Below are 13,969 nucleotides of genomic sequence, written 5' to 3'. Positions count from 1 at the left end.
TGTGGCCTGAGAAAGGCTTGTCTGTGTAACAGCGGGCTTGAGAAGGGCTCACTTATTAGACAGGCTGTCAGAGGACTCTTGATTTCATAGTTCAACTTAACCGAAAAGTCTAGGGAGCCGTGTGTGCGAGGGTGAAGGAATTTGCGCTGAGCAGCTAATTTCAAGCTAAATGTAGACAGCGGAGAGAATGTTTAGAGGCAGTCCGCAGCCAAACTTCTGTCTTTCTGATGTCTCTGCTGGAAGTCCGTCTGTCAGGGCTTTTTCTGAGTGCGGCTCAACTCTGTTGTCCTCACAACACAGTGCTGAGGGCCCCTCAGGCACCCCCAACAGTTGAATATCTTAAAATATCCCATGCCTTGTTATGCACAGAACTACATAACTGAAATAGTCTACGCCACAAGAGTAGAGGAAACAATGTCCGGCACAGAACGGCAGAAAGCACACAGAGATTTTCACTTAACAGGAACATACTTCCTCACTCCCAGCCCATCCCCACCTCATACCCCTTTGATTATAAGCTTTTCAGCTACGCTACATTTAGAAAAGACATGTTTTGAATATAGAAAGGCGGGGGGTGTATTATTGCTCATTCAAAAAAAATATACCCACATCCAGAAAGTCAACCAATGTTATTATATTTTCTCATATCTCACTGAGGATATAATTAAAATGAGCCAAATGATGTGTTCTGCCGCTCACTCATTAGCTTTGCTTTTTAATCTTCTGAGAAAATCCTTGAATACTTCAGTATTGCTTTTGTAATCTGTCACTGGTAGCGCACATTAATGTTAGAATTCTGCTTGCTTGTTTTGCCAATCAGACTCCAGTCCAAAGCCCATTACTTTCCAACGCAGCCTTAGCAGGATATCAGTCATAAAAAAATGATGGTTGTTGGTCATCAGCCATTCCTGGGGTAATGAACTTGTTACTCAGTATGCTTTATTATGATTTGTTATGAGCCATAACACTTAATCATTCTTATTCTCAATTCACATCGGGATGTCTTAATTATTCATTGGTTAAAACAAATTATAGATACAGTAAACTGTTGGAAATTCATCAGCAGGTACACACATGAGTGATTTGCTTCCCTGTAGGTGGAATTAAGATTCCAAAATGAAGGCTAGAATGATGTCAACAGTAAAAATTTAATTTAAGTTTCAAATCTATTTTTTCTATTCAATAGGCTAAAACTGCTGAATTAGACAGTGGTTCTCAGTCCTGATCCTTGGGACTCAGAGCCCAGCTGGTTTTCATCCTGGCCATCTAATCAGGGCCTGATTTACACCTGAGATGCCAGGTGAACAGCAGGGTGGGAAACCAGCAGTCTGAGCCACATTCAGCATCTCTCACCAATCTGTCTTTGCTGAAAGAATGAAATGCTTCTATTTATTGCCCCATTCCCAGTTGATTCATAAGGGACAGTTCTTGCCCAAGGATAGAACAAGGATCCAACGATGATTTGATTAAAATAGAGGTGATTTGATAAAAGCAGCAATTTTCATCAGTTATCACCCCTTTCTTCAGGAAGAGTGACACAGTGTCTGGAGCGCTGCCTGAGTTGAAAAGGAGTAAAATAGTTGGAAGGGCTCTGAATGCAAATTATTTCTTCATGATCGCCACTTTCTATCATTCATCATGTACAACAACAAATTACCATTTATCGTTTAAGGTGAGCAACCTGTGGTGCCCAGAAGGTTGAAAGTAACACAAATTTACTGAGAAACGCAGAGGTGATAAAAATTAGTGTGAATTGAAAAACAGCATGATGAAAAGCCACATGCATTGAACATTGTATAGAAAATGGTCAACGCCAATATCATGTTTAATACTAGCGATTTTTTAGGGAATATAGCTGAAACTTTCCATTTCCTACACAGGGAATTTGATTATTAGCCAGAATGTTTTAACTTTGTAAAGGTAGACTTACCAAGAGCTATAAGATTGTGAAACAACAATATATTCTTGTTTCTGTAGAACCCATCAGTCAATCTGATTTCAACTTTGTTTTTAAGAAGGTCCTTGAGGTCCTTGTATATATGAAATAGTTCCTTCCAGCCAATCTGTGAGGTCGCTGTTACCATAGAAACATTACCCAGTACATGATTGGCAGCCAGACCAGTGCAAAGTAAAGTTGTTTTTTTGCTGTCAGACATGATTTCTGTTTTTTAGGGATGAGGATAACAGTGTGCTCATTACAAGTCAGTAATCCCTTCGTGTTATATTGAATTGTTATATTATTTAGTGTCACTGTTGAAAATTAGGGAAAGGGAATCAATGATGTCACTCACAATGTTGTGTGGGATGAGTAGTTAATTCCCTCTTACAAAACGTTATGTACAAATCATTGCATGTATACATATACACAATGTATATATATTTTTCTGAATCTATTGTTATAAGCGTGTGAATCATTTTGTAGCTGGTTGGTTCAGTTCAAAGCTTAAAACTCTTCATATGGAGAGAATTAATGGGAAATTTACTTCCTGATCCAGGGCTACATCAACGCTCTTATCTGCATGGTCACATGTGGTTTTTTTTATTGTTTTGTATTAAACCACATAATATCTCATGATGCCCTATATCAATAACCAGACTAAATGTCAGCCATGATGGGGCAGTTCTAATTTGTATCATGATGAGACAAACCATATTATAAGCCTGTGTGGAGTTGACTGTTAGGGATCTCTCATTCTCTGGCCTGTAGTCTGCCATCTGGTGAGCTTTGAGAGAGATGATTGATGGAGTGTGAGGCGTAAGCCAGCATGTGTGGTGGGGTTGCACAAATCTATCAACAGAGATATGCAGAGTAAGAGTGTGTTGTTCACACTATTCCACTTTTTCAGCAGGGTGTGGTCGCCACAGCGCCAAGTTCTTCCAGAGACAAAGTCACATCAGGCCACCAAAAGAGAGAGACTTACCTTTTGTCATGGGGTGGTAAAAAAAATAAAATAAAATCAAGTCTGTTCTTTACTGAGCAGTATCAAATTGCTAAAAAGAATTAAAAGTCAGATAACTCAAACTATAAATCTTTACATCTGCCATTTTTCCCAAAACCATAATCATCTTTGTATGCAAATGAGTTGTCATACAATGAGAGAATGAACTTCTGGGTTGTTCATCTAATAGTTTGCAGAGCTGCTGCCATACAGTGATGTATGGTGTTAACGTTAATATATTGCCACATCATAGAATAGAATAGCAACTTTATTGTCCCCATAGGGAAATTTGGGTGGCAGTGTAACACATTTGAAGAACACTAGGAGCAACAACAATAAAAATAATAGAATAAAATTACAAAACAAAAACACCAGACAAGGGACATCATCAATTACACTGTGCAATATGCAAGTGTCGTGTATGGAGATGACATTCAGCCAGAGTGATAATCCAGACCATCTGAGTTAAATCTGTTAAATTAAATCTGTTGTTGTAGTAAGGATATGACTAGAGGGATGAAAGACTGTTTAGTTCTGTTTCTCTTATATGCCAGGGTCTGGAACCTACGGCCATGACTGTAAGACAACACATACTCTGGCATTTTATAATAAAATTCATGGTTGTGGAAGCAGTGTATGTATGTATGTATGTATGTATGTATGTATGTATGTAATATGCCATAGATATGTTTGCTAACAGTTCAGTTGCCAACATTAACGAGCCAAGTAGCCTTTACTGTTTCCTCAATAAAAGACATTAAGGCAGCTCATCAACTAGGAAGCAAGAGAATTGAGTTCACATTCAAATAAATGTATAATTAATTAGGTCCATAATGTTATTGGCAAGATTGCCTTGTGGGACTGTACAGAACCTGTACTTGTTTGTAGAAATCACGCTGCCTCCACCACATTTTGTGCTGATAAGGAAAGGCGGGTCACGTGACGCTAACTGTGTTTACATAAAGACAAGCTACAGTAGCTGCCGCAATCAGAACAACATTTAGTTACAATTCTCCCACACCACATCCAACATGCTCACATACTCTTTCTGATCATTGCTACCAACTTTTCTACTGGTACTTTCTCCATTTTCAATCTGTTTGAATTGTTATGTTTTTTCGTAAACTCAGCTGCCAACATAGCGTGAAGCCCCTCTTCTTCTTCGCTGTGATTGGTTGCCTCGAAAAAAAAACACTGTAAGCTCCTCTAAAAAAGTTAAACTTTTCTCAACTTTTCTCAAAAAGAAGCCAGGCACAGCGTGTTTTTTCAAGGCAGCTGCTTTCTGTCCGCCTTGCGGCTGCTCCCATTCCCTTTAATGCAAAAAAGGCACTGGCAGTCTGATAAAACTGAAATGGTGTGAACACGGCCTAAGGTGATTTATACAAGGGGTGATGAAACACAGTGAGCATAATGAAACTCTTCTCTACAGCTTCTTCGTGTTGATACTATATAGTGTTGCAGTATCTTTGTGGTCTGGTGAAGCCACTGGGCTTTGCTGACATTTCATAGCTGACGGAAGTGTGACTTCCCTGAATATAAGTTATATAAAGTTAGTGGCACCTCAATCTTCCCAGAACCAAAACATCTGTCTTCAAAGATATGGTGATTGGCCAAAGTTTCATTCACTTGGCTTGAAATTATTCTAGTTGAAGCACAAGGCAAACCTATACATCACTATAGAAGCATTAATTCTAATTATGTTAGAAAATATATTCCTCTGAAAAACCTTTACTATGGAAGAGTGCCGCCACTCATAACTCATACTTCTCATTTATCTTACAGTATATGACTCATCTTACAGCACATGACTCAAGTAATAATGGAGGTAAATGTTGAAGCCAAACACTTTGTCCATTCCCTCCCTTCATGTTTTGAAAAGCATTGCAGGCTCAGTCCTCAATATTGCAATATCCCGTTATGTCTAGTAAGCCCCATGGAGGTCTGGAATGCCGGCTCAAGCTGCTGCCTCTTTGGTCCAGTGATCAAAGCAGTGAAGCATTAGTACTTTTGGCCTCCTACCCATGAAATGCTGCCCCTTGGAGGAGACAAGGTCTTGTGGGTGAAAGTTTGCTCACATGCAGCTATTTCTCACTTACTCACCTGTCTCACAAGGTATCTTCAAAAACCTTCCAGAACTTGATGTATTATTTGTGTGTGTGTGTGTGTGTGTGTGTGTGTGTGTGTGTGTGTGTGTGTGTGTGTTTTGTAGACGAGCTGAAGGAGAAGCTGCAGGACTTTGTGTCTGAGACCAACAGCCAGCGTCCGGGATTCATCAAGATGGTGCGGCATTCCAAGCAGGAGGGCCTGATCCGCTCCAGGGTGAGTGGGTGGAGGGCTGCCACTGCTCCGGTTGTGGCCCTGTTTGATGCCCATGTGGAGTTCAACGTAGGCTGGTGAGTCACTCACGACACATCCATGCATGCTGCATTACGTTAGCACAGTTCAGCACACTAACGCTGCTTTGTGAGCCGGCACTTATCGAGACGTGACCCCTCTTCAGCCATATCACTCTGTGTGGGCTTACTGAAAAACAGCTCAAGAAATGCAAACTGCAGATACTGATAGTTTATGTTTCTGGAGTGTGGAGGCTACTCTGTCCATAACCAACCACACACACACACACACACTATGCATACGAGGACAGTATTAGGGTGTGAGGACTACCCATCTCTCCCCAGAATGCAACAATCATTAATCTGCCTGGATACTTGTTCTCTACCGGATACCCGTGCACACAGCAGCGTGACCTAAATCTGTCATGAGAATTTGAACAGCATCCAAAATTCTGCTTTTATTCAGCTGATGTGATTTTAAACCTTCAATGTACAAACTGTGTCACCTGGAATGCTTTTACCTAGAAACGTGAAAGCTTTAGAAATGTTCAAACACAAAGTTTCATAATGGTTTTTTTTTCTCAAATTAAATCACTTGTAGCTTATCAATCAAATATAACACCATCTTGCTTCCATTTATTAAAAAAGAGGAGCACCTGTAGCAGATTAAAAAAGTCCTCAAATAACTGATTCCCTTCAAATCGTAAATGGGCAAATATGCACAGAAAGATAATGAAACTGTATTGTTGAATTATTGAATCACTTTAATAGCTGTTTTCTAATGGATTTCTTTCGGCATTTCTATTTGTCCTTCATTTTTTGAGACTAGACAAAAAAACATTTCCAACAACCTATTGGATGGACAATAACGCTTTTTCAAATAAATAAATTGAATTGAATTAGTCTTGCAAAATCTCTGGTTTTAAAACTTGAGTGCCCTTACATTACAAATATGTTCACAAAGGTAATGGAGATAGGCTGCCATACTCACAGAAAATTACTTTTCTCCTCCATTTCTGAAGGGCCGAACCTGTTCTCCAGAGAATTAAGGAGGACAGAACCCGCATAATCTCCCCATCATTTGATAACATCAAGTACGACACATTTGAGATTGAAGAGTATCCGCTGTCTGCCCAGGGCTTTGATTGGGAGCTATGGTGTCGTTACCTCAACCCACCCAAGTCCTGGTGGCACCGGGGCAACAAGAGCGCTCCCATCCAGTGAGTAAACACCATGATGTCCTGAATCATATATGACATCATGATTAACATTTTAAATCCAAGCACAGTTGTTGAACACAAAGGAAGTGAACAAATGTCCACCGCTCTCTCTTGCTGAGAACGTCATTCACGTAGCATTATATTTGATATTGTGCTAGATTACTTTTCTCCTCTAGTCCGGGCTGTCACTATAGCAACTGTGCCATGTTAACAGTACCTGGACAGCAGACAACAACAGAAAAACGAAATTGATCTGTATCATGTTTGATCCCCCAGGAGCCCGGCCCTGATTGGTTGCTTCGTGGTGGATAGGCTGTACTTTGAAGAGATTGGTCTGCTAGATGAAGGGATGGAAGTGTACGGAGGAGAGAACGTGGAGCTGGGCATCAGGGTGAGTAATGGTCACTCCCTGCGGCCACAGGCCATTGTTCATTCAGGTAATGGGTGGAAAATTAACTATGATAATGACACTTTCGGTTGTAGGGAGCAAGGTCACAGAGTCTGGCCTCAGCCTCTTCTTTTCATGTAAAGCAGCTATAGACTTATTGCAAAGGGAGGCATCCTTTGTCTCCAAGCAATGTGGTGTGTGCAAATTGCAGCTGTAAAGAAATTGCAGTTGTAAAATAATTGAATGGATGACTGACAGTTAATAAATGAAGTTGAGAAGTAGAGATTTGGGCCAATGTAGGTTATCCAGCTAACTTATTTGTGTTTTAGTGCCATGAAAAGTCACCAGGCTGTCAAAACGGTGCTTTTTTGGACCAAAGTAGGTAAGCTACAGTTAATGTAATATAACTTCAGGGCTACATTATAACTATTTGCACTAACAACATTAAAACAGTGTAACAGATGCAAATACTTAGACACATGGATGGGGACCAGTGGACAAAATTTGCAATGCAAAGTGTACTCTGTTTATTATACACAAAACAATGTGGGACGCTCTCTCTGGTGTAGCTATAATAAATAATCACTACTAATATAATGAGTCTGAATGATCACCCTCACTCCATGATGATCCCAGTAAAGCACATGGGAAGTATGCACTATACTATACTATGCATTATAGAGCTGGAGGACTCAAAATCATTGTTGGCATTGATATAGAAGAAGAATGCTTACATTGTTTGCAAGGACACGGGTCTATCTCTAGTTCTGTTGCTTTCAAAACTCAATACTTCGTTCACATTCCCGCATCAGCTGTGACTGGGAGTCAGGAGTCAGTTGGTGTGCGCTCGGCTCAGCAGCACCACAAGCAGATGGGCCGGAGAAAGAACAGGCCTCCTAAGGGATGGCTAATGATAGCACTGTTACATCTACTGTACAAAGAACATCGCTAATGCAGCTATCAACCTCTACAACAACAGCTAGAGGCGAGGGACACCAGGCTCTTCCTCCTCAGCTGCACTCACTAGATTTCACTGTGAGATGGAAATGGAGGAAGGCTTGCAACAGGACGCCGAATGTGGAAATATCCATCCTCACTAATGACAGAGATGTAATCATCAGTAACTCCTTTGGAAAGACGGGAGATTAGTCTCATAAGTCATTTTCCTCCAGAAATGACATGCTTTTAGTATTCCTGGGACTGATAATAGCCCCGCTGATTGCTGTATTGCTGAAAACATTGATGATTTTATCACACATATAATAAACCAGGGTCCTAGCAGTCTATCTTTGAACACTTTGAACAGAATCAGTGAATCATTTCAGTTTACTTCAGTTTCTTTGTATCTCAGTATTGAGTTCAGACCTCAGTATTATATTCCATGCTGTTTACTAGATGGGTTATATTGGACTACAGTCCTATAGGAAGTGACCCTTGCCTGGAGGTTAATGTAGTTTAGAGTTCAGCAGCGGGTCCTGGCTTTGAGGGCGGATGAAACAGAGGGTGACACAGTAAGCCGAGAACTACAAGAATGGAGGGGAGACCTTGGCTTTGGCCCCAGAATAGCAGTCCCATAGAGCTCCAGCAGGGTCTGCCTGTCTGCCCGCCTGCCTGCCTGCGGCGTATTGGTCATGCCTCGGGACCGCCTGCCAGGACAAACACTGGCTGACACCAGAGCAGCGCTGAGCGATCCTCAGTGACACGCTCACACAAGGCCAACAGTTACAGGCTTTGGCTTTATCTTTAAAGGGATGTCCTGGGTAATATGAGGGTGAAATGAACCGCTGCACTCTGGGAAGTTGAATAATCCTATAAATTGCTATTATGAAGTACAACAATTAGCATTCTAATTGGGGCTATAATGAAATAGATTTATTCTTTTATGTGTCCAGTTTATAATATAACCTTCCACACTGCACAACTTTGGCCTGTCAGACCTGTTTTATAGTACTGCAGACTTATTTGAGCCCCTGGACACAATGTGTTGATTTCTTTTTTTGATGAACGCTGAGAATTCAGAATCAACTGAATTATAGTTTCTGTAAGATGATCCTTCATATCAGACTTTGCTGTATAACACACAGCAAATTGGACAGGACTCAGGAGGCTGAGAAAGAATTACAAAAGAAATGATTTCCCACAACACCTGTGAATAGTGGGTATTGCGCCAGTGAGGCCAGCCTGGAACAATGCATCATAAGTAGACCTAAGCAGACATCATCACTCTCAACCACTGCCAGGCAGGTTGTGTTGAGAAATGAGGATCATTGAGGGCTATGAAAAATAATTATGCCGCGGGCTTTGTGCACAGTATTTATGGAGCCGGCAATAAAAGACAATTATTGTCATAATAGAGCATGACATGATTTACACATTTAGATTTCACCCAAATATCCTGGACACAATTTATGTTCTGCATAAACAAAATACAAGCATTTCAAATTGCAAGGTGAACAACAGGCACAGATCCCACACAGAATGAATAATAAATGAGAGCCTTTTGCAAATAAAATGTTGTATTTATAAAGTAGGGCTCTTCACAGTGACATATTTTTAATAGATTTGGTTTATTCTGCAAAGATATTCAATAAATTATTGGCAGCAGTCAGACCTCAGTGGATTGCAAGATGTTATCAACTACCAACTGCTGAACTGATCCACTCGCACATTACAGTATATACTCTGACCCTTGAGCTGTTGCCCTGGAGACACAGTACTTTTGAAGTTTAATGGTGGGTATATTATAAACATTATTAAAAATAAATTGTAAACTGCATAAATATAAAACAAGTATAGTTTATTATTTATTAGTGCAAATCTGTCTCACATTCAACACGTATAGGCTACCACACAAGTGCTATGAAATGTAAATCATTTAAATTTATAATCACACGTAATCTTTCTGTGTTGGTTATTTAAACTCAAGTTAATAGTTGCATTTCAGTATTTAGCCTTAAACTAATTTACTATTGCATGTGATCGTGCTCCAGGTCAGCATTTCATTTTCTTCCACTCTTAATCTCAGCAATAGCAAACTCAATAGACATGAATAAATGAATAAAGGACTAGGTTATTTCGTGTTGATCTGATAGCTAACTGATACATAATTTATAGCCATCTTTGTTTTGAGCTCTCCAGCATTTGAACGGTCCAAAAGAGGCAGAAAGTTCAGTCTAAGCATACAGTTGGCCCAATCTGTAATTATAGAATAGGGAGGTAAGGTGGAAGTCTTGCTAAAATCCGGTCTAGAGCCGCTAGCTAGGCTAACACGGCAAGAAGTACATCTTCATATAATCAAATGGCATAATATATTGCTCTGTCCCCTTAGATTTTGTATGCTCCATATCATAAACAAATAAACAATGCAGGATTTTCCACTGTCTTTTCCCAAAAAAGCCATCTATGCAGCCATCCTGGAAGTTGATATGTAATTGATTGATTGAATGTGGAGGGTGACGCGAGGTACTTCTCGATAAGATGAGTTTTCAGCCTATGATGGAAGATGGGTTGTGTGTGTGTGTGTGTGTGTGTATGTGTATGTATGTGTGTGTGTATTTGTGTATGTGGAGACTGGAGTGGGGAGATTATTCCACTATTTGGGAGCCAGGAGGGAGAAAAGTTAAGACCATCTGGAGCAATGGTGAGGCTGATATGGGGAGGGAGAGTTAAGAGGGTCGTGGTTCCCTTTGCAGTCTTGTATCGCAGCACCAGGGTTTTGAATTTGATGTGCACAGCCATGGGCAGGAAGGGAGTGACATGGGAGAATGTGGGGAGGTTGAAGTTTGTGTGGCTGCAGCGTTGTGGATGAGTTATAGTGGTTTAGTGTTTTCGGGAAGGCGGTTAGGAGGGAGATACAGCGGTCCAGACGGGAGAATACTAAAGCTTGAACAAGGAGCTGGGCTGAATCCCTGGTGAGGGAGGATTGGATTTGACACATATTGTAGAATGCAAACCTACTATATTAGGCACCTAAAGGCCGTTTCATAGTCCAAAAAAAGAGACATCTGCTACGTCCATGTGTACAAAAAGCGCACCACATAAATTTCCTTTCTGGGCACAAGCGTACCTGTGTCACACTCAGTTGTGCTCATCATGATCCGTGAGAGCCAATTTTACACTGAGCCGTATTTTATGTTGCACAGGAACGGGAGGCGGGAACCTATACTTTCTGTGGGAAACTTAATAGTCTTGTATAGTCTTGTATACGCGGGTACGCTTTGAATATGAAAGGCAAATGACTGTGGACTGCAAAGCAAAGTAATACGAGAGCAGACGAGAAGACAGCCCATGTGTAAATGTAAATTCCAAGCATTCCATGAAAATGTTTTGGACCATTACGTTTGTATTTTGAACATTTAGTTAATTCTAATGCTACTAGTTATTACTTCAGGTTTTTGTGACTCAACAATTCATATCTCATTGATGATGTCCTTGGTGTTTATTGGTTTGCATATTTCTTGTTTTACATCAGTAAACTGATGGGAGAACTAGACCTACTGTATTAGGTTTTAGGTGCAAGAAAGGCACGCACCAATAGACTTAAGTCAGAGTCTCTGTCTCATAATGTGAAGGTGGGCATGCCTTCATTTACGTATTCATCACCTCAAGTGCGCGTCTTGTGGGAGGCCGCAGCTCCAGGGGGCCAGAGTGGGAAGCATGCGTAAAAAATTTGTCAAGTTATGAATTGGGCCCTTAGTCATCATGAAGACTAAAAAGTAATGCAACTTTGATCTATGACTTGTTTAGTTCAGTGAATGCTTTATGGGCTTGTATTCTCATTTGAACAATATTTCATACTATGTTATGTATGAAGTTTTAATGAGAACTCCTGCGTAGTCAGAGAATTTCTTATTGACTTGAACAAAGAGGGGGCTGGTTGTGTGAATGTTTTACCCCAGAGAGTGTTACCCTGTGTGCAGGAATTTGGCAGTGTGTAATATGCAAACATGTGTTTGAATGTTGTTCGTGTATTAGGTCCACACTTGATGATAAAAATTATGAGGAAGAAGGAAACTAAATTAAATAGTAAATGAAGTCTCCAGTCAGAGGCTGGATGATATTTTTGTTCCCTATGGCTGCAATTTAGAGTTAAGTCTGCGCAGAGTTAAGTCTGCAGGATTTAATACCAATAGTGTTCACACCACAGGCGTATCTTTGGTAATAAACACGTCTCAGGTGGCTGTGTGCGAGGGGTGGGATTTCCCCACAATACGCCTGTATTGCAGGGATACAGCATATTCATCATTAAGACTTGTGAATTAAATTCTTTATAGATGTGTGATATCTGGAGGTAGAATAATTCTAGTAAGCACAGCAGTGTTTTGAAGAAAAGCACCATACTCTTCTGTGTAGTGTTAGACTCAAATCTAAAAAGACTTGTAGACAGGAATACGTTATGAACACAGGTGGGACCCAAACGCAGGACACGGACAGGGTGGTGTGGGTAAGGAAAAGGTTTTATTGTAAGGGAGGAGTGGGGCTTGGCGTGAACGTGGGATGAGGGGAAGCGTGGCAGGCAGGGGTAGCTTGGAGGCTAGGAGGTTGCTGGCAGGCAGGCAGGGAGACAAGCAGGAAGATATGGCGGGTGGTGATCCTGGGATAAGAGAGACTGGTTAGTCACAGGAAACACGAAGAGACAAAGTCACTGGGAGCTCTAACTAGATTGGCCTTGAAGCATAACTACCACTGAGGTTGAAACAACAATTTGGCGAAGAATGGTTGAAGAGCCGGGGTAGATATACTGCAGGCAGATGAGCTGATGAGAGGCAGGTGAGCAGACTGGGAGAGGTGATGAGCCGATTGCAGACAGGTGTGCAGGATTGTAACAAAACATAGACCGAGAGAGAGAGACAGACAGGGGAGCACTGGGAGCACAGGGAAGAGGAAACACAAGGAAACACTAGGGAATCTTCTGGGGGTATGGCCACGGCCGTAACAGAATACTGGATATACTGTATATTTGGTTGGTTAAAAATAATTAAAAACTCACTCATCCCAGCCCCCCAAAAAACTTATTTCATTCTCCACATTTTAACATAGACTAGACTGTAGAATTTGATTCTGGGTTAGATGTACTGTATTTATATTAAATATTATATATATATATATTAAATATATATATATGTATATATTAAATTTAATTCATTTCTAGAGATTAAAGGTCCCATATTTTACACTTTCCAGTGTTTTATTTTATGTCCTGAGGTCTAAAAGCTGTTTGTATGGTGTCATGTACCAAAGACAGTCTCAATCCATTTGTACACGTTCATTTTCCAGCATCTCTCTGAGCCTTACCAAGAACAGGCTGTTTCTGTTGCTGTGTCTTTAAGGCTCATTAATATGAATGACCCCTCTGTTCTGATTGGCTAACCATTTCAAGAGTGAAACATGAGACACCACAGACCCGACAGTCCAGGCAGTGACAGGTAGGGAAAACTCTCCGGTAATAAACAATGACAACCGCTCAATGGCTTTGCAAAAAACACTTAGTTAGTCTATTATTTCTTACAAAAATGATAATGAGCAAACCTTTGTGACGCCACAAAGTTACAGAAGTAGAGGCTCGGTTTCCTAATATGGATTGTGTGGATTTAGTTGGTGACCTTGCGTTTTGATACTTTCCCGTTGTTTAGATAGCACATCCAACTCCTTTATAATCAAAGAGGCAAGGGGAATCCTGTTTCCCATGATATGGGACCTTTAAAGAATAATTCTGGTTATTTTCAACCTGGGCCTTATCTTCTTAGTTTTTGGCATCATGTTGATTGGGTTCCAAATTTCATCACTTACTTCACTGTAGAGCTTTACGTATCTCCCTTTCACAAGGAGAGCTGCTGTCCAATACACATCCAGTGAGCCATAGCAATCTCGAATAGTTGAACCCAAAAAATGATTAAAACACGTTCTTTCAACACAATAATACTATAAAAAAAAACATTTCAGTGATATCTGGTAAACCACAGTAATAGGGTATTATCTATGTCGGTTAGCAATCTTTTATTGAACAGTTTGTGAGTCGAGCTCGCTATCTTTAACTAACAGAGAGAAGGAAGGCAGAGCGGAAGTGTTGATTCAACTTATCATAATATT

General features: G+C 40.6%; 1 protein-coding gene across 2 annotated transcripts in view; it reads left to right on the top strand.

Annotated features, from left to right (window-relative positions):
- galnt18b (UDP-N-acetyl-alpha-D-galactosamine:polypeptide N-acetylgalactosaminyltransferase 18b) overlaps positions 1 to 13,969 on the top strand; it is a 63,361-nt gene that overhangs the window by 27,742 nt on the left and 21,650 nt on the right. For both annotated transcript variants that reach the window (XM_071515815.1, XM_071515814.1), the window contains exons 4-6: positions 5,149 to 5,332; positions 6,295 to 6,492; positions 6,769 to 6,883. In XM_071515815.1, the coding sequence (XP_071371916.1) occupies positions 5,149 to 5,332; positions 6,295 to 6,492; positions 6,769 to 6,883 (497 nt within the window). The remainder of the gene's footprint in view (positions 1 to 5,148; positions 5,333 to 6,294; positions 6,493 to 6,768; positions 6,884 to 13,969) is intronic.

Source organism: Centroberyx affinis, unplaced genomic scaffold (assembly GCF_046629955.1).
Source record: "Centroberyx affinis isolate AG114_WGS23_722 - 3 ecotype Tasmania unplaced genomic scaffold, CSIRO-AGI_Caff_v1 ptg000369l_1, whole genome shotgun sequence".
In the NCBI taxonomy this organism is placed as follows: Eukaryota; Metazoa; Chordata; class Actinopteri; order Beryciformes; family Berycidae; genus Centroberyx; species Centroberyx affinis.
Note: the sequence above shows the minus strand (reverse complement) of the source record. Positions and strands in the feature narration are given on the sequence as shown.